The sequence below is a fragment of the Tachysurus vachellii genome, chromosome 13 (genome assembly GCF_030014155.1).
Source record: "Tachysurus vachellii isolate PV-2020 chromosome 13, HZAU_Pvac_v1, whole genome shotgun sequence".
Classification (NCBI taxonomy): domain Eukaryota; kingdom Metazoa; phylum Chordata; class Actinopteri; order Siluriformes; family Bagridae; genus Tachysurus; species Tachysurus vachellii.
Window position 1 is genome coordinate 6,440,001 of NC_083472.1, and position 18,118 is coordinate 6,458,118.

Consider the following 18,118-nt stretch of genomic DNA (forward strand, 5'->3'; position numbering starts at 1 on the left):
TCTACTTTACTAAAATCGAGAATTCTCGCCCACCCAGTTATCACCCTGTCACTTCTTGCATTTTATATAGAATAATAGTTGGAAGGAGACGTTTTACATAAAGGCACAAACAGAAGTTTGGAAAATCTGAGAAAAGAGTACGTGAAAATGTTTTGCAGCCTGGAAAAACCCTTCACCTGTTCACAAGACTCAGAAGAAATCCACAGACTTTCCTGATCTGAACTGTGTTTCTCCTTCACATGAATTTTAGTCACAAATCTTTCTTTTAATATGAAAAGCAAAAAAGTTCCTATTTAAAGATTTCTTTCAGGATCTGCAAAGACGTTCAGTCAGTTGGAATCTGATTACGGACTAAATTAGTTAGATTTCCATCCATTTCCATTTCACCATTAACTATCCACTGGCTTGATTAAAGCATGAGGTTTGGTGTGTGTGATGAAATAACTCAAGGTTTTAGACATCTTTAGCAAACTGTCTCTTTTTTACCACAGTGTTTGTTAAACTGTCAAGATGTCAAACTTTATTGTAGGCATTAAAAATAAACTTTTTGGGGTTTTTTTTGACACAATTTTGAACAAATGTTAATTTACCCTTTATGGAAGGAGTCTCTGGTGTCAGTGCTTTGTAACAGTCAGGGGTAAAAATTTTTGTTTTCCACCATTTATGGTAAAGAGGTTGTAGGTAAAGAGTTTTCCCAGACTGTCACATATATCCATGTGACTCTACAAGCCACAAAATACCCCAAACCCTTCCCAATTTTTCACTATAAACCCTTCCTGTATAACTTGCACTCTTCGTTATGTCAGTATGGATTCTTTGAAGAGAACGGTTTCACCACCTTGGAACCTTTTTTTGAAGAACGTAACACCGAGATTGTTATTTTCAATTTCTCTAAATAAAAATCCTGGAAGTCTTTCTTCCAGTTTGAGTGTAAATGCAAGCGGTTAAAATAAAAAACGGAATAAAATCCAGATGTATTAAATGACCAGGTGTAAACAGGATCTGAGATACAGGCGGTTCTTATATGCTTATGCTTTTGTTATAGCATGATTCATTAATTATTCCAAGCATTATATAATTGGATTTTATACACAGCTGGAGGACATTAAAGTGTAAAAAGTATGCAGTATGCAGCGATCTTGTCTTGTTTCAAAAGCTCGTTGTTTGCTTTGGTGTTTTACTTCCTTGTACCTGTGGAACAAATAAAGAAGAAAATGAAATAAGAGTACAATCGGATCAAGTAACAAAGGCACCTTGCCACCGGCTCATGCCGATGCCTGTCGTCAACCATGAGGTCAGAGTTCAACAAGGTCAATGCCAGTGTAATGGTATGTTCCATATAGGACAGAAGGCAAAGTCATGTCTGTAAATATAGATAGAGCTGTGTGGCATTCAGAGCAGGACAGCAAGATTTACAAAGACAGGAGTGTGTGCTGTCTGTCAAAGGTTCTCCACACACACTGTCTCTAGCACACTATCTTGGTCTGGTGGATCCGATCCTCCGAATGTGTTTTTAACAGCACTGTATAATTTATTACATGTGGTTAGGACTAAATCCTTGAAAATGCGCAGCAGGATGATAACGATTACTGAATCAAACAGCATTTTTAAAGAGATTTAAAGAGGTTCTAAACACATGTGAGACGAGTATTAATGTGTTATAGCGCATAAGAGCCAATAATGTTTCACTACATTGTACATGCAGACCATGTGACACGGCAGGACAGAGTCAGAGACTCTGAGAGTTGAGAGTCTTTCTAAAAGGCAGATATTAAAGCGTTTCTCTGCCTCTCTTCTGTTTATCCACCCTGCTCCAAACCACCATGCTAGAAATTTATACATCAGCTTTTTCAGTAATAATAATAATAATAATAATAATAATAATAATAATAATAATAATAACAATAATAATAATTACAATCAACAAGAAATGACACCTGATTGCTGACTTGATTGATTTCAGTTTTGCCTTTTAAACTGATGCATCAATCCAAATCCATGTACCGATCATTACACCAGTGAACACTAATACTTTGGCTGCAACTATAAGCAACATCCCCTTTTACCAAAAAAATAAAGAAAATAATAGAATGCTATGAAAATGATTTCAGTGAAATCAGATTTCTGTTCACTTCAAATCTCACTGTATGAATGAACTCGTTCTGATGCATTACTAGTTTTTTTAGTAGTTACTACATATACTGTAGTTATATATATTATACATATAGTAGTTAATACATTACTAGTTCTCACTCCTTTGGCAGACGCCCTTATCCAAAGCAACTTATATTTTAATACAACTGAACGGTTGAGGGTTAAGGGCCTTGCTCAGGGGCCCGGCAGTTGCAGGGCTCCTGAGCAAAGGGATTCAAACTCACAACCTTCTAATTGGTAGTCCAACACCTTAACCAGTAGGCTACCACATCCCAATTTAATCCGTATGATGAACCGCTTATAAAGCATGTGGTTACTTAACAAAAAAGCTATAATAATAAATACACTGAATGCTTCTGTCATGTTACCTTTATTTAATATTTTGGGAAAAATTTACATTAACAACATTCAGCAGATGCCCTTATTCAGTCTGACTTAACACCTATCTCATTTATACAACTGAGCAGTTGAGGGTTGAGGGTTCTGTGGGGCCCAGCACTGGCAGCTTGGTGGTTCTGGGATTTGAACTCACAATCTTCCAATCAGGTGTCCAACATCTTAACCACTGGGCCACCACTTCCCTTGGGCTTGGGTTATTACTTTTTTCTGCATGTTTTTTTTTTTTTACATGTACGTGAGCGTTTACTCTGCATCTCCACCATCAGCACTTTGTACCAATCAGTGGTAAAGCTTTACGGCGATAATAAATATCACTGATGTAGTCTATAACTTCAGAGACGTAACAAGAACGTCAAATCTGACTCAGGATCATATAATATCAGTATATAGGTATACTTTATGTTCCCTGAAGGTCTCTGAAGGTTTTTCTTTTGCATACGTTTAATTTAAAGGTAATAAGGTACAACGGTGCTCCTTAAGGCACAAGTAAAATAAAGCAGACGTACATTAATGTTTGCATGTGAAAGATAAAAGCTGAGACGGTACCACGTCAACGACAAAACAAAATACACCATGGCAACATAATGTCTAAGAAATAAACCTAAGTGATAAAAATAGGCAGGAAGTATAGTGTATATCACTATATACAGTACATACAGTATATATATATATATATATATATATATGCACGTCAATAAAAAACTTTTTATTTATACTCACCATTTGTAAACGGCGTTGTCTTAAGTCCAAACACCTGGAATAAATACGATGCAAAAAAGGGTCAGAATATATAAGAAGTGCGAGTTTGATGAAATTCAACACAATAGCAAGCACTGTGACATCACACATTACACACTGACATGCTTGTGTGTGATAGCTCATGTGTGTGTTTATGGATCTGTGTCTGTGTGGATTTCTCTGTAGCCTGACGATCTAAATGACTTTGAATTTGGAGCCGGCAATAAATGATGTCTTTATATATATCGCTATCTATCTATCTATCTATCTATCTATCTATCTATCTATCTCTCTCTCTCTCTCTCTCTCTCTCTCTCTCTCTCTCTCTCTATATATATATATATATATATATATATATACATATCAATATAATGCTCTAACTATAGTAATGCTTCCACTTTTCTGTTTTCTATAATAAATAATCTTTAAAGTCATATGAAGTGAAATGATGCAGTGTAGTTTTCCACACTCCTTCTGGAAATACTTACGGTATTAACCTTCCCGCCAGGCTTTGTGTCAATGCTAAGTGCATCAAAAGGAATCAGCATTAAAAGAAACGCAGACAGAAACCAAAAATGGGATCTCCATTTTTGTATATGACTGTGTGGCATGCAGCAGGAGGTATACACATGCACAGCTGGGATTACCTTGGACGAGGTGGAGCCCTTGGTTTCCCACAGGCCGCGGGTTTTAGACACGTCGGTGGGCTTTGGTTCCTACAGAGGACACGCAATAAGTCGAATATAATAAGCATATATTAAAAATTACAGTGTAAAGATTTCATTATGATGAAGACATCCATGCAATTATACAGGATGTGTGTATAAATACAGGAAACAATTTCACATGACACATCTTGGTCCAAATCTGTTAAAAAGCTTCTGGGAATTTTGAATTTTAATTGCTAGGTCCTCTAAATATCATAGTTTGCTTGATTTTGTGTTTATTTCCGTGAAACAAAGAATAGATCCATTCAAAGCCCCATGAGCTGTGTTATATGATACTAAAAGTAATGATTAGTAGTAGTAAGGCCAGAATTGTGTATAGATGCGACGTTAGAGCCACTGCTTCATACCGCAGGGGAGAATTTAAACAGTATTTAGATATGATTTCTGTTTATTATATCCTGTGTTAGGGTTCGGTTTATAATCAGGTGGAAAACAACGAAAATGATTTTTAATAATACTGAAAGTCATGATAGTCAATAACAGATGTTATAGCGCCTGTTATATTTTATCATAAATATATTTTATTAGTTTATTTATTTCCTCATATGTGACTGAAGTGTTTCCTTCTCAGGACTGAGAGCTGTAGTGTAATACATGCACAAGCCATTAGAGGGACCTGCTGCATTATGTAGACTGCAGGTCACATCAAGAGGGCAACATAATTTTATACGTCCTATACTCATATTAAAAAGCTATATGGGTTTAAACAACAGCGGATTAGACTGAGCTAGTTCTTAGTGTATCCATTCATTGAATTTCATGGCAATTTCAGCTAAATGTAGCATCTACATCTGGCAAGCTTATTAATATCAGGGTTATTTAAAAGGAATTTTCCCCTGGAGATTATAAGGTTTATATTTTATTATACTGTACAGTTCATTCAGAGCACATGTGTCGGTTCAGACTGAAGCTCCATCCTCATGAAGATGTCCAGTGTGTCCAGACTCTGTCGTTGTGAGCAATGCTGCTGTGCTACAGGCTACAGATCCTTCAGTTTAGAAGTATTTTTGATATTCGAGAAGTTACAGCGTAAGTGCTTCTTCAGGCCTGATCCCACATCTCCTAAGAGCGGCTTAAAATAAATAGGACCCGAGTATGACTTAGCTAGGGAGACACTCCTAGGAGAAATATTGGATCTCTGCCACAGGACCAGGGAAAAGCTCCAAGTTCATGACCTGTGACTGACTTCCACACACACTGTCATCTATCTTCATTTTAGTGCACTGCACTTGAGCCTGGACTCTGACCTATATTAAAGATTAAAATGAAAAGTGTTTTTTAGATAAAGATTACAGATTAAAATTTTTATTAAGATTCTAAAGTCTTTTATAAGATTGTTACCTTTTCTCTAGGCTTTTATCAAGAAAGGAATAGGACTAGGACTAGGACTAAGATTTCATCGTGCCCACAAGGTGGTGATACGTAACCATGATTCATGTTTTTACTTCTATTTAGTCTTGTTATACAAATTATACAAATGTTTTTCCTTCATCGCAGAGAACCACACACACGCACACACACACACACACACACACACACACACACACACACACACACACACACACACTCACTCACTCACTCGGTCAACTTACCAAAGCCAATCCATTTTGCCTTTTGGGCGTTTGGAGAAAACCAGACACCCCAGAGAAAACCCACATAAGGAGCAAACTCAACCAGACTGCTGACAAACAGTACGTGAGTAAAAGAAATACTCACAGCTTTGCCTCCTGCAGGCTTTCCTACTGCTAGAGTCTTCATCTCTGGGGTCTTTTTCTCACTCGTCTTCATCTCACTGGGTTTCAAGCTCTTCGGATCGGGCTTTGCCTCTATCTTTTTCGGCTCTACTGCTTTCGTGCTTTTCGTTTCTGGTGTCTTCGTCTCGATCGTCTTCGTCTCAGTAGGTTTCGCGCCCTTTGTTTCGAGGGTCTTTGTTTCTGCCAGCTTGGTTTCGGGAGTCTTCGTTTCTGGAGACTTGGTCTTCCAGCTGTTGATACGACCTGACACTCCTGTGTTCAATCCAGCTGTTTCCTGTGTAGACAGGTTCTTCTTATTTCCACTGACAGATCAGCACGGCAGGTATTTGACTTTCTAAGTGCGTTATTTTGTGCACATGTATACCTTGTTGACGGTGACAGGACCGGCAGGCACGGGAGCATCAGGGTTCTGCACGTTACCTTTTTCCCACATGTTCTTGATGCTGCGCATTCCTTCTGCCGCAGGAAGGTCCTTAGGAGACTTAGGTGACTTCACGTCCTTAGTCTAGACAATTGACATATCAGATACCAAAATTATATACAGACTACAAACAAATCAATCATATTAGTGTGTGTTTAAGGTCTTTCCTGGTACCTGGATGGCTGAGGTGTACTGCTCCAGTCTGTTACCTATCTTACACATTATTGGTGTGTGTGGAACCTTCACCGGTCTAAAAAGAATTTTCCAGAACAAAATGTCAGACTCTCAGTTTCTAAGGACACCAGATATTCTGTATTCAGCTATTAAAGCAAATTATAATGTTAAAATAACGTAACATACGTTTTTTGGGCTGACTTGCTCAGAAATTCTGCTTTCACGCCAATCTGTATGAACCAGTGAGAAATACAAACTGGTTAAACTGGACCATGTGGTGTTCTTTCTCAATGTCCTTACTAATGTCTAACTAAGTTTTATACCCAACAAATGCTAAAAAATAAATACTAAAAAGTGCTGGTGAATTCTCGATTCAAATCACAGGTTTAAATGAACGAATGAGAATGTTTTAATTCATCATCGATTCTATTATTCATCTACCACAGAGAGCCAACATTCCATATAACCTGTCTAATAATGAATAGAAGAAAGAAAAGCATAGAGTCCATGACAACCTGAAGTTTTCTGTAAGGAGGTGTTTTATGGGGGGGGCACGGTGGCTTAGTGGTTAGCACGTTCGCCTCACACCTCCAGGGTTGGGGGTTCGATTCCCGCCTCCACCTTGTGTGTGTGGAGTTTGCATGTTCTCCCCGTGCCTCGGGGGTTTCCTCCGGGTACTCCGGTTTCCTCCCCCGGTCCAAAGACATGCATGGTAGGTTGATTGGCATCTCTGGAAAATTGTCCGTAGTGTGTGATTGCGTGAGTGAATGAGAGTGTGTGTGTGCCCTGCGATGGGTTGGCACTCCGTCCAGGGTGTATCCTGCCTTGATGCCCGATGACGCCTGAGATAGGCACAGGCTCCCCGTGACCCGAGGTAGTTCGGATAAGCGGTAGAAAATGAGTGAGAGTGAGAGAGATGATTTATGGAATGAGTCTCTAGTGTCAGAAAGAGTGACAGTAACAGTCAGGTTTTAAGAGAAAGTGTTGAAGCCATGACAGTTTATAGCTGATATAACGTATTATAATAATGACATTGTGCTGTAGTATAAGAGAAATAAAATGCATCAAGAGTTCACTACATATAAGCACACAATGGATGATTATTTTCCTATGACAGCACATGCCCGAGTGTCTTTTTTTTTTCACTTTGGGAAAATGTCACCTTTGTTGAAGCTCCTTTCGGAGACAGACATTTGAATGGCGATTTTTCTTCAGCAGATTCCTCTTTCTGCCGTTTCTTCTCAGCTGCCTCGGCCCTCCTGCGCTCGATCTCCTCCTTCATCTTCTGCCTCTCTTGCTGAAATAAAATGAGAATAGTGTAAGTAAACGCTATACTATGGTGTTTATTCTAAGGACTAAATGTTCACATTGTTCACAATGACAATGTCCGTTGTTAAAAGCGCTATACAGATAAATTAAAATAAACTGAATTGAATTTGAACTTTCCTCTGTATGTTTTTTTTTTTTTTTTACCAGTGTGTCTCTACAGCCTATACCTCCTCCTTGGCTTTCTTTTCATCCTCCTTCTGTTTTTTCCGCTTCTCCTCTTCCTCTAGGATCTTCCGCCTCTCCTCTCTCTTCTTCTTCAGTTCCTCAAGCTCAGCCTCAGCCATCTGCTGTTTCTGCTTCATCTTCTCAAACTCCTCACTCTCCGTCTCGTTCCTCCGGCGCTTCAATTCCACAAGCTTCTTCTCTGCCTCCTGCTTCGCAACAGGGTCCGGCTTTTCGATCTCGGGAGAGCGCAGCCCCGCACGGCTACACACAGATGCACACACACATGCATGTACACACACACATTTAAAACAAGTCAACATTTTGAATATCACACCAGTCTCAAAATTTGACGTGGAGCAGAACATCATTACTCAGTAACTCATACCCAAATGGCTTCTCTTGTTTCTTGAATTTAGAGACGTCCTCCTCATTCTGCTGCCTCACTGATTCATTCTGCCCAAATCAAGTTACCGCAAAACACACAAAGAGGAAAATGTTGTTTATGTTTAAGAATCTTAATGAACATAAATATAATGATGATTAATTGATACAAACGACTTACTGATATAATGATATAATGGTATTGATATAAACCAGACACAACTTATAAATATAATACATACACAGTTTAACACACATTAATATAACCCAGTTTATTATATAAACCAGACGCAGCTTACTTTGTCACGTAAAAAGAATGCTTTAGGTTTTTCCTCCACAACCTGCAAGTAAAAAAAGCACACATTAGTATTGATAAAATTAAAAGGCAATCCAGTCAGGAATTGGCAAACAAGGCTGTGGTCTATGGATATGGGCCTAAAATGACCTTTTAAGTAATTTAGTTTAGAAGATTATTTAAGTGATTATTTAAGATTATTTAATTATTTATGACTTCATTAACAACAGACCTGCTTGTTGCCGTTCCTCACTAGGATTAGCATGCGTGATGAAAGCATGCTTACATACAGTACATATAGTAGACAAGCACCGAAACTGCAATATCACATATGTACACTGCAGACAGCACACTGTGTATGTGTGTGAGTATGTGTGTGTGTGTGTGTGTGCCTTCTTGTGACCCCAAATTCTGTTTACATTACACAGCAGCAAGCCGGTTTTAAAGGAGAAATCCACCCTGAATAATTTGCGTATAATTAAAGACATCTTCTATTGTGAAAAAGAATTTTCCATCCATCCACCCATCCATCCATCTATCCACCCATCTATCCATCCATTTTCTTATCCTATGCAGGATTGTGAGGAACCTGGAGTATATACAGTACCAGGGGATTCAGGGCACAAGGCAGGGATTAATCTGAACACTGTGTGAACCTATCACAGGCACAAACACACACTCACACATCCAGACAATTTAAAGATGCTAATCAGCCTACAACACATGGGGGACTCGGGGAGGAAATCAGAGAACCCAGAGGAAACCTCAAGACCAGACAGAACATACAAACTCCACATACACACAGAACAGAGGAGAGAATCAACCTTGGAGGTGTGAGGCAAAAGAGCTAACTACTAATCCACCGTTCCCTGAAAAGAAGACTTTATTTTATCGTGAAATTCAGAGTTGATTTTTTTTAGTTTCATCTGATCCCAACATGTCTAAATTCACTCTGGTTAACGGTTTCCTCCTTTACCCAGAATGCCATTCGGTTACCAAGTGAAACTAAAGTGACACTTTAGTCCTTTAGTCCTATTCATCACATCAGCTAACCAAAGCATAAACTTTCATTTCATGCTACTCCATTCATCAGCTTATAGATCACTATCTTGCAAAATGTCCTGCTGTCCTCATCATGTTTAATCACTTGATTAATATCATCTGATTGGTTAATCAGAACAACTACACTTTTTTAAGAGCTAATAGTGACACACAAGTGTTATCTTTAACTGTTTCTCCTAGAAATGTGACATCAGCAGAGCAGACAACAGATAACATGTCACAGGAACAACCAAACTACAGCACAAGAAGAGATAAACACTGTTTCAGGGTGAATTTTACCTTTAAAAGAATCATAAAGCAAAAAAAAAAGAGAAGCAGAAGGTGAGTAAATATGTGCCGCTGTGTTCATAACAAACTTGTGATCACACCATATACAGAAAACCGTTCAGCGTGAGGCACATGCTGTGATCTGCAGAGCTTCACCCAAAGCTGGAAGCTCAATACCTCCTTAGGTTTAACTTTGTCCTGAATTTTTGTTTTGGATTTTTCTTCTGCCTCCTTCTTCCATTTTGGTTTGTCTTCAACCTCCTTGTTTTTTAAACCTGCTTGTTTCTCTTCAATCATCTTTGGTGGCACTTTTTTCTCCTCTACTTTAACCTTCACAGGAGGCTTCTCCTCAACTTGTTGCTTTGGAAGTTCAACCTTCACCTCAACCTCCCTCTTTGTCCTCTCCAGCATCTGTGGTTTCTCTTCTTCTTGCCTCAATTTAAACACCACCTTCTTCCCTAGTGGTGCTTCATGGATATCTTCCTTTACTCTTTCCAACTCTTTCTTCTCTGCTGTAGGCTCAATTGAGTCTTTTAGTGGTTCTACTACTGTCTTCTCCAACACAGGCTCAGATGTTTCTTTCTGAGCTTCCTCTATTTCCTTCTTCTTCACTGAAGGTTCAAATACTTCTTTTTGAGTTTTCTCCATATCCTTGTTCTCCAGAGAATCCTTGTCATCCTGAACTAGTGTTTCTGACGGTTTTTTCTCCTCCACAGACTTTTCTTCCTCTTCCGTCTTAGATATTACAGGTTCCTCAACTTTTTCTTCTTCTTTCGCAGTTTCGACCTGATTCTCTTCCTTTGATAAGAAACTTTCATCTTTAATCTCTCTCTTTTCTAAATCTGTACTGTCTAAAACTGTGTCTGTTTCCTCCTCTGCCACACTGTTTGTACTGACAGATTGCTCTTCACCCTTTTCCTACAAAATATAGCAAATCATTTACACATTTATTCATAATGCTTTCAATGAGTTTCCCCCCCAAAAGGCATACAAAAATCAAAAGTTAGCACAACCACAACATAAAAAAAATCCACAACATTTTCACTATTTACATTCTCAATTCATACAAATAAAAAAAAACAACTTTTGTTAAATATTAATATATATATTGAGGAAATAACCTGTTCTCTGTGGAAGGATCTCCAGGGCCTCTCTGCTTCCCCCTCTTCATCTTTCTTCTCCTCTGGTGCAGGTTCTGACACAGGTTCCTCTTTCACAGGGAAGGAGGTCTCCTGAACCTCCACCTTTGACTCCTCTACATTCAGGTCCTGGTTATTTTCTTCCTTCCCTGTCCAGGAGTTGGTCTCTGAGGACAGAACCTCGTTTTTGTTCATTTCCTCTTCTGCATCCCTGAGATGGCTCCTGCGGCTTGGCCGGTCCTCAGTGGTGGTGGTGGTGACAGTGGCTTCCCCATCAGTGATGGTGGGGTCAAACTCCTTTTGTCTCTCCAGAGCTTCCCTCATCCTCCTCTGTCTGCGCTCCTCACGCTTGGCCAGCCGCTCCAGAAGAGCCTGGTCATCATCGCTAGCGGTTATCAGTGCTGATGAGCATGTGTCTGTTACACTGGTTAAGAGATATGTACAAAAATGATGTAATAATTATAAATTACAGTAATCAGAGTTGTGCTAAAAATTACATACTGTAATTAAGTGCTTCAGTTAACATCACCATCAAACATCAGGTTAACAGTACCTGTTAGCATTGTATGAGACTGTACCTGTTAGCATTGTATGAGACTGTACCTGTTAGCATTGTATAAGACTGTACCTGTTAGCATTGTATAAGACTGTACCTGTTAGCATTGTATAAGACTGTACCTGTTAGCATTGTATAAGACTGTACCTGTTAGCATTGTATAAGACTGTACCTGTTAGCATTGTATGAGACTGTACCTGTTAGCATTGTATAAGACTGTACCTGTTAGCATTGTATGAGACTGTACCTGTTAGCATTGTATAAGACTGTACCTGTTAGCATTGTATGAGACTGTACCTGTTAGCATTGTATGAGACTGTACCTGTTAGCATTGTATAAGACTGTACCTGTTAGCATTGTATAAGACTGTACCTGTTAGCATTGTATGAGACTGTACCTGTTAGCATTGTATAAGACTGTACCTGTCAGCATTGTATGAGACTGTACCTGTTAGCATTGTATGAAACTGTACCTGTTAGCATTGTATGAAACTGTACCTGTTAGCATTGTATGAGACTGTACCTGTTAGCATTGTATGAAACTGTACCTGTTAGCGGTGTTAAATCTTACCACTCTGTACCTGGCAGTGCTGTTGAGTTCTTTGGCAGTGTTGGTCATCTCCTCGTTCTCCATGTTGCGCAGCCTTTCCTGTCGGGCTCGCCTCCTTCTCTCTCGAGCAGCTTCTTCATCATCATCTTCAAGATTTTGATGGCTTGCCCTGATAGCAAGATACATGTATCCATGTTGGCTTATTTTATTTAGATATTACAAAGACATGGAAGAAGATAAGTCATAAGCTTAATGCTTAATTAATGCTAACACACACACACACACACACACACACACACACACACACACACACACACACACACACACATTTAGGTACAGCTGTGAATGTGTGCTGGTGTTTTGAATGAATACAAACATCATTACCAAAGTGAGTTTAAGTGATTACTGTGCAAAAAACATTCGGCTCCTTACATTTACAACTATTTTAAACATGCTACATAAAATTAACCATATTCATAATAGATCATGTTTTTATTCTGATAAAAACATCATTAAGACTGTCTGGAAAGTTTTCCTAAAACAACCAACGTGCCATTTTCCTTATAAAGCACAAGGCAGTGTACAGAAAAGATTAGCGCAGTTTTAAAATTAAGCTCGAACTCTGTTTTTATTTAGCTAGTCAATACAGTTATTTTAATACTTTAGAAACATTTCACCAGGTTCTATAGAGTCATCTCCAGAATTACTAGCAAAAAAAAAGATAAAAAAATAAAAATGGATTCATTATCTCACACTGAATGATCTAACACTTAAAAATCTAAACTATAAAAAATCCCTAAAACAACCACAAAATAATATATATCATGGCACACACTTATTAGTGGCTCAAGAAATTTTTATAAACCAAAAAACAAGCATGTTCCTATTTTAATTTATTTTAACTATTAGAGAACAAATTAAGACTCTTCTCTGCTCTGGAACAAAGGTGTTGCAATGAGCTTTTGCATCAATGTGAGAACAGCAGTGTCACAACATGTGAACAACTATTCTTCCTGAAATACTTAAATTGGAAATTGCTTATTTTTTCAAAAAAAGGCTGTGTGTTCTTCTTACTGCATTCCCTCCCAGTTTTAGATGGACAACATTCTTACTCTGTGATCTAGAAAACAAGTACTGATGTATTTATTGAGAGACTTCAGAAGCACCTCTGTAAGTCACTCTGGATAAGAGCATCTGCCAAATGCCAAATGCAGACATTCATGACTTCCTGTTTCTCTATAACCAGAAGATTATAGAATATTCCAGTATGTTGTTATTTTACACATACGGCATATATGACATATTAAGGGATCTGACTTATTCAATATCTACTGAAAATATAATACATCTCACATTTTATAGCACAGCACATAAGAACATGGAACTTATTCTGTTTGTGTTTAACTCTCAGTATTTTTTTTTGTATTTCTAAATATGATGATGATGGTGGTGATGATGATTAGTATGAAGTCACATTTAACGTATTCACCAAGCAGTAGTGGATAAAATCCAGCCCAACCAGACACAAAGCCATTCCTGTTGCTAAGCCTGATGAAAGAGAAACAGGCAGAAAGCAATTTGTGTAGTCAGAATGGAAAGTGCCTTTTGCATGCTAATGTTGTTTTACATAACTGTTCAGCCAAGAAATGAGCCAGATTTTGCCCAAACAGCCTTGTTCTGCACTGCCCTGCCCTGCCTTGGGCTGTTTCTGTTCCTCAAACTCATTGCACCAGTGCAGATCAGAGAACAAGCCATTTAATCTGACTTCCACAATTTAAGCAATGGGGTCTGGCCTCAGTTTGCCACAGCATGCCAGTGTTTAACAGACAGAGCATGTTTGAAATGGCCCATTGATAGAGGATGGGGATTATTTCCTCCTTCTCCTCTCGACTTCCCTCTTGCCGATGATTTACAGATGTTGCGGATGGTGAAAAGATCCAAAACAGAGACAACAAGTCTGTATATTCTTTCCGATCCCATTCCTTAGGTCAGGGATTTCCAAACTGGAAAGGTCATTTAAAGAGACAGTCACATGGATGTGCACATCTGCATTTTTTCAAAAGAATGATTCGCAAGGTATCATCCTGTCCATGCATGATATATAACCATCAAATATGCACAGTAACACAAATCAGATGGGCTGAGAGAAGAAGCATCTGAGTGAATCTTATTAAAGCTTGAACTCTCAAGAACTTGCATGAATGTGGAGTTTCTTTAATTTTTATTTATCAAGAGATTTTCTTCTCATTAACTTACTCATGATTTCTTGATCTGGTTGTTGGACTGCAGCCCAAAAGAAACTTTCAGGATTTCATTTTTTATTTAGCTACAATCAATTATCAAAAATGATCAATTCTTTCTTTCTTTCTTTCTTTCTTTCTTTCTTTCTTTCTTTCTTTCTTTCTTTCTTTCTTTCCACTGTTTATCAGCATCAGTGGAGTGTGAGAACGTTTCAGTAAAAGTCCTGACCTCCTGTTTAAACACTCATAGCATACAGATCGTCACACTACATTAGAACAATCATAGTTTTCTTTCACAATGGTGCATTATATGGCAGAAAAAAAGACTTGGATGTGTTCTATGAAATATAACTCATAATTTGTTAACCTGGCCAATGTTCCACATGTAACTAATATCATGTGTTGCTATATTATTTCAGACTACGTGTCAGCTATCCGCATATCGCTGACATTCTTTATTTGCTTTGAATAAAGTATATTCTCTAGTCTCTAGTTATAATTAGCTTTGATGTTTGCTTTCTTCCAAAGGTAGTTGCATAATAAAACAGTTCTTGTAGCACACTGCTTGACATACAACCAGGAGGGAAGATTGGAACCATGTATTGACCTCGGAACAAATACGGATCTGTGACAAACACTTCAGAATCACTGAGTACTGCAGTTGATTGCTTACTACTTTTTTTCACTTGCTCTTGTTAATGTTTGCTACAGTGGATTGATGATTTACATATTTGATTTGCACAATTCTTACACCAGATTCCCTTATTGACACTCCTCCTGTTTTTAAGCAGATCTGGGACAGGGGATGAAATGACTGGTTTGGTTCCCTGTAGTAGAAACTGAATTTGGGCCTTAATGGTGAGAGCATGAGGTCCTAGCTTAGCAAGTTAACAAAATAAATCTTTTAGTAAGACGTTTTTTAACTTTTCTGTGAAAATATTGCCCCTAGTAAGCTAAATAAAAACAGAAATACTAATAAAACACTGCAAATTTAAAATGTTTCAAGTGTCTACAGTACTAATGTCCACTAATTTCATGAAAACTTTTAGTGAGCCCACTGGATGGGGCAGAGTCATCCTAGAAAATACCTCTCTCATCATTAGAGATTTATTCTTATATTAAAAGTTTGATTATAGGATAAAATCGATCACACATAAAAACTAAGTCAATAAATGTTGTATTATTTTTGTATTATATTAATCTTCATTTTTTTTGTATTATGTTTCTTATGTTCTGTAAATCTGCTTTGAGACAATGTCCATTGTTAAAAACGCTATACAAATACATTTAAATTGAATTGAGATTAATTGATGCTGGCTGTCAAAATGTCCATCGTGCTACTGTGCAGTCATCATCATCATCATCATCATCAAAACCAAGAAGAGTGACAGTGCACACAGTTTCAATATGCATACATGAACTAACAAAAATATGTAAAAGAAAAGAAATGTAGCCACCAGAATAGAATTCAGTGAATTCATGCGATGATTGATGCAAATGATGCGGATAATCAATATGTAAATTCATTTCTATTGTAACATTTTCATTTAACCTTTGAAATACATGCAGGGGAGAAATACATTCTAGTTCATGTAAGTTTTCAAGTTTATATATAGTAGAAAATGTAAGAATATTAGGATGTAAAGGGTTTTCCCAAGCCTCCAAATGATTATATAAACATATGCACCCTTATATGCAGACGTTAGTTTTTCGGCCTCCAGACATGAAACACATTGACATGCTGCATGAGAATGTCTGTCATCCTCAACCGTACACAACTGCCTGCCAGACCTTATAAGGCAAAATAAAAAAAATCAGAAGTTAAGCAAAATCGATTTACAGAGTAAACATGCTAGAAAATAAATACAAAAATTAACAGCTTGTGGGCTGTTCAGGGTTTGTCCTAATTAGATTATAACAAACATGCAAGCATCGGCTGATAAATGGTCAAGTAATTTGCCATCTATAATTTTTCAATGAAATGGAATGAGCGCAAATGATCACTGACAGGTTTGGCTCTGATCTGATTTAAATAAGACCAGAGAAAATATACATATTTGTCTCACTGTCTAATGTCACAAATACCTCCCCTAGAACCGATGCTGTGTTTGTAGATCATACTGTTTTTTTTTTGCTTACAGTTAAATATCATAGCTACTGGACTGTAAATACTCCAACAGAGCAACAGAGGAAGATTTACAGATGCTACAAGCTTTATAAGGAATAGAGAAGCAAGCTGAGAGACTGCTGTTTAGATTGGGAAACTCGGGGCCTTTCCAACTTGGCTTTAAAGTCAAACAGAGAGAGAGAGAGAGAGAGAGAGAGAGAGAGAGAGAGAGAGAGAGAGAGAGAGAGAGAGAGAGAGAGAGAGAGAGAGTAAAAAATACATTAAAATACATATGGGTGTGGAATATAATGAAAATATCATATTGCTATATTATGTCACCTATTGTATTGATACACAATAAATTATAATCAGATATTGTGCTAACACAAGTTCGGAAAACCTTCATAATATGATGAAAAATTTCTGAATCTTAATATTGATCATATTAAAAACATTATTTAAAATATTTAACAAGCAAAACAACCTAAAAGTATAAATTGGTACAAAAGAAGTATTGACATCTACTTTTTTAACCGATAGAGTGAAATTTCAGAGTGGAGAATTAGATGCTTTGACCCCTGATGATATGATGATACAGCAACTGTATAGCAGAATTATTTGTTGTTATAGTGAAGATTTCTGTGAGGAAACATTCATTTAGCCTTTATGGATGGAGGTTTCAGTGTCAGAATTTTGTATCTTTACATTTTCCAACAATAGAAAGTCTCCAGGATGGATAGATTTACGGTTTCTCTGAAATACGACAAGCTGTGTTTAAGTGAGGGAACTAATAGCTGCTATATTATAAGTGATAAGAGGCTGTGCTTTTGTGTTCCAAGTGTAATTACAAAACAGCCAAAGAGACCAAAGTGACCCAGGAGTCTAGGGGCACAAAGCGGGGAACACCCAGGTCCCAACCCATCACAGGGCAAAATCACACACTCATCCACTAGGGACAATTAAGAGAAACAATTCAGAAATCCACAATTCATGTCTTTGACTGGTGAGGAAACTGGTGTACCTGGAAGAAACCACTGAAGCACAGAAACTCTCCTCACACAGGATGGAGGTGGGAATCAAATCCCCAACCCCAGAGGCAAGCATACACACCACTAAGCCACCATGCTCCTTCTTGCATCATACCACCCACTACTAATTGGCCCAAAGTGCTTTATTCCTTACATATGAATGTGAAAGAATGAGCCTGTGTGTTTGTGTGTGTGTGTGTGTGTGTGTGTGTGTGTGTGTGTGAGTGTGTGTATGTTTGTGTGTTTTACATTTCTGCTTCTTTTTGCATCTCTTCTCGCTTTTGTCTCCGAAGCTCCCTACGGCGTTCAAAGTCCTCATCCATGATGTCTGGTGTGGAAAATCCTCTCGTGTCTCCTGTCACTGAGAGACACAATAGACAACACAGGGGTTATTAATGTACATGAAAATCGCATTATGTCCTCCCTGTCCAACACAATCCCATCCCTGTTCACATTTTTCCTCTTTGACAAATAGCAGAAATACTGATAAGATGCATTGCCCTACACATCCAGTCATCTTTCGCTCTACCTTTCTTTCTTCCTCTGTGTCTTCTACCTTTCTTGGTAAATAACAATGACAACAACAATAACAGAATCAAGATGTAAATGTAATAATGCAATAGAGTTTTTTA

The 18,118-nt window shown here is 37.9% G+C and overlaps 1 protein-coding gene across 2 annotated transcripts in view; it reads right to left on the reverse strand.

Moving 5' to 3' along the window:
- cald1b (caldesmon 1b) overlaps positions 1-18,118 on the reverse strand; it is a 28,959-nt gene that overhangs the window by 566 nt on the left and 10,275 nt on the right. Inside the window, exons 2-17 of one of the 2 annotated variants that reach the window (XR_009649346.1) lie at positions 17,736-17,847; positions 12,143-12,280; positions 10,989-11,430; positions 10,045-10,785; positions 8,543-8,584; positions 8,248-8,315; positions 7,865-8,123; positions 7,531-7,665; positions 6,555-6,598; positions 6,369-6,444; positions 6,138-6,278; positions 5,736-6,047; positions 3,939-4,007; positions 3,780-3,813; positions 3,274-3,307; positions 1-1,191 (exon numbers count right to left, since the gene is read on the reverse strand). The exon at positions 1-1,191 is cut by the window's left edge and continues 566 nt beyond it. Coding sequence is in view for 1 of the 2 variants with exons in the window: in XM_060884550.1 (XP_060740533.1) it covers positions 1,178-1,191; positions 3,274-3,307; positions 3,939-4,007; positions 5,736-6,047; positions 6,138-6,278; positions 6,369-6,444; positions 6,555-6,598; positions 7,531-7,665; positions 7,865-8,123; positions 8,248-8,315; positions 8,543-8,584; positions 10,045-10,785; positions 10,989-11,430; positions 12,143-12,280; positions 17,736-17,809 (2,589 nt within the window). In the remaining variant the exon portion in view is untranslated. The remainder of the gene's footprint in view (positions 1,192-3,273; positions 3,308-3,779; positions 3,814-3,938; positions 4,008-5,735; positions 6,048-6,137; positions 6,279-6,368; positions 6,445-6,554; positions 6,599-7,530; positions 7,666-7,864; positions 8,124-8,247; positions 8,316-8,542; positions 8,585-10,044; positions 10,786-10,988; positions 11,431-12,142; positions 12,281-17,735; positions 17,848-18,118) is intronic. The other variant, XM_060884550.1, reaches the window with a different exon arrangement.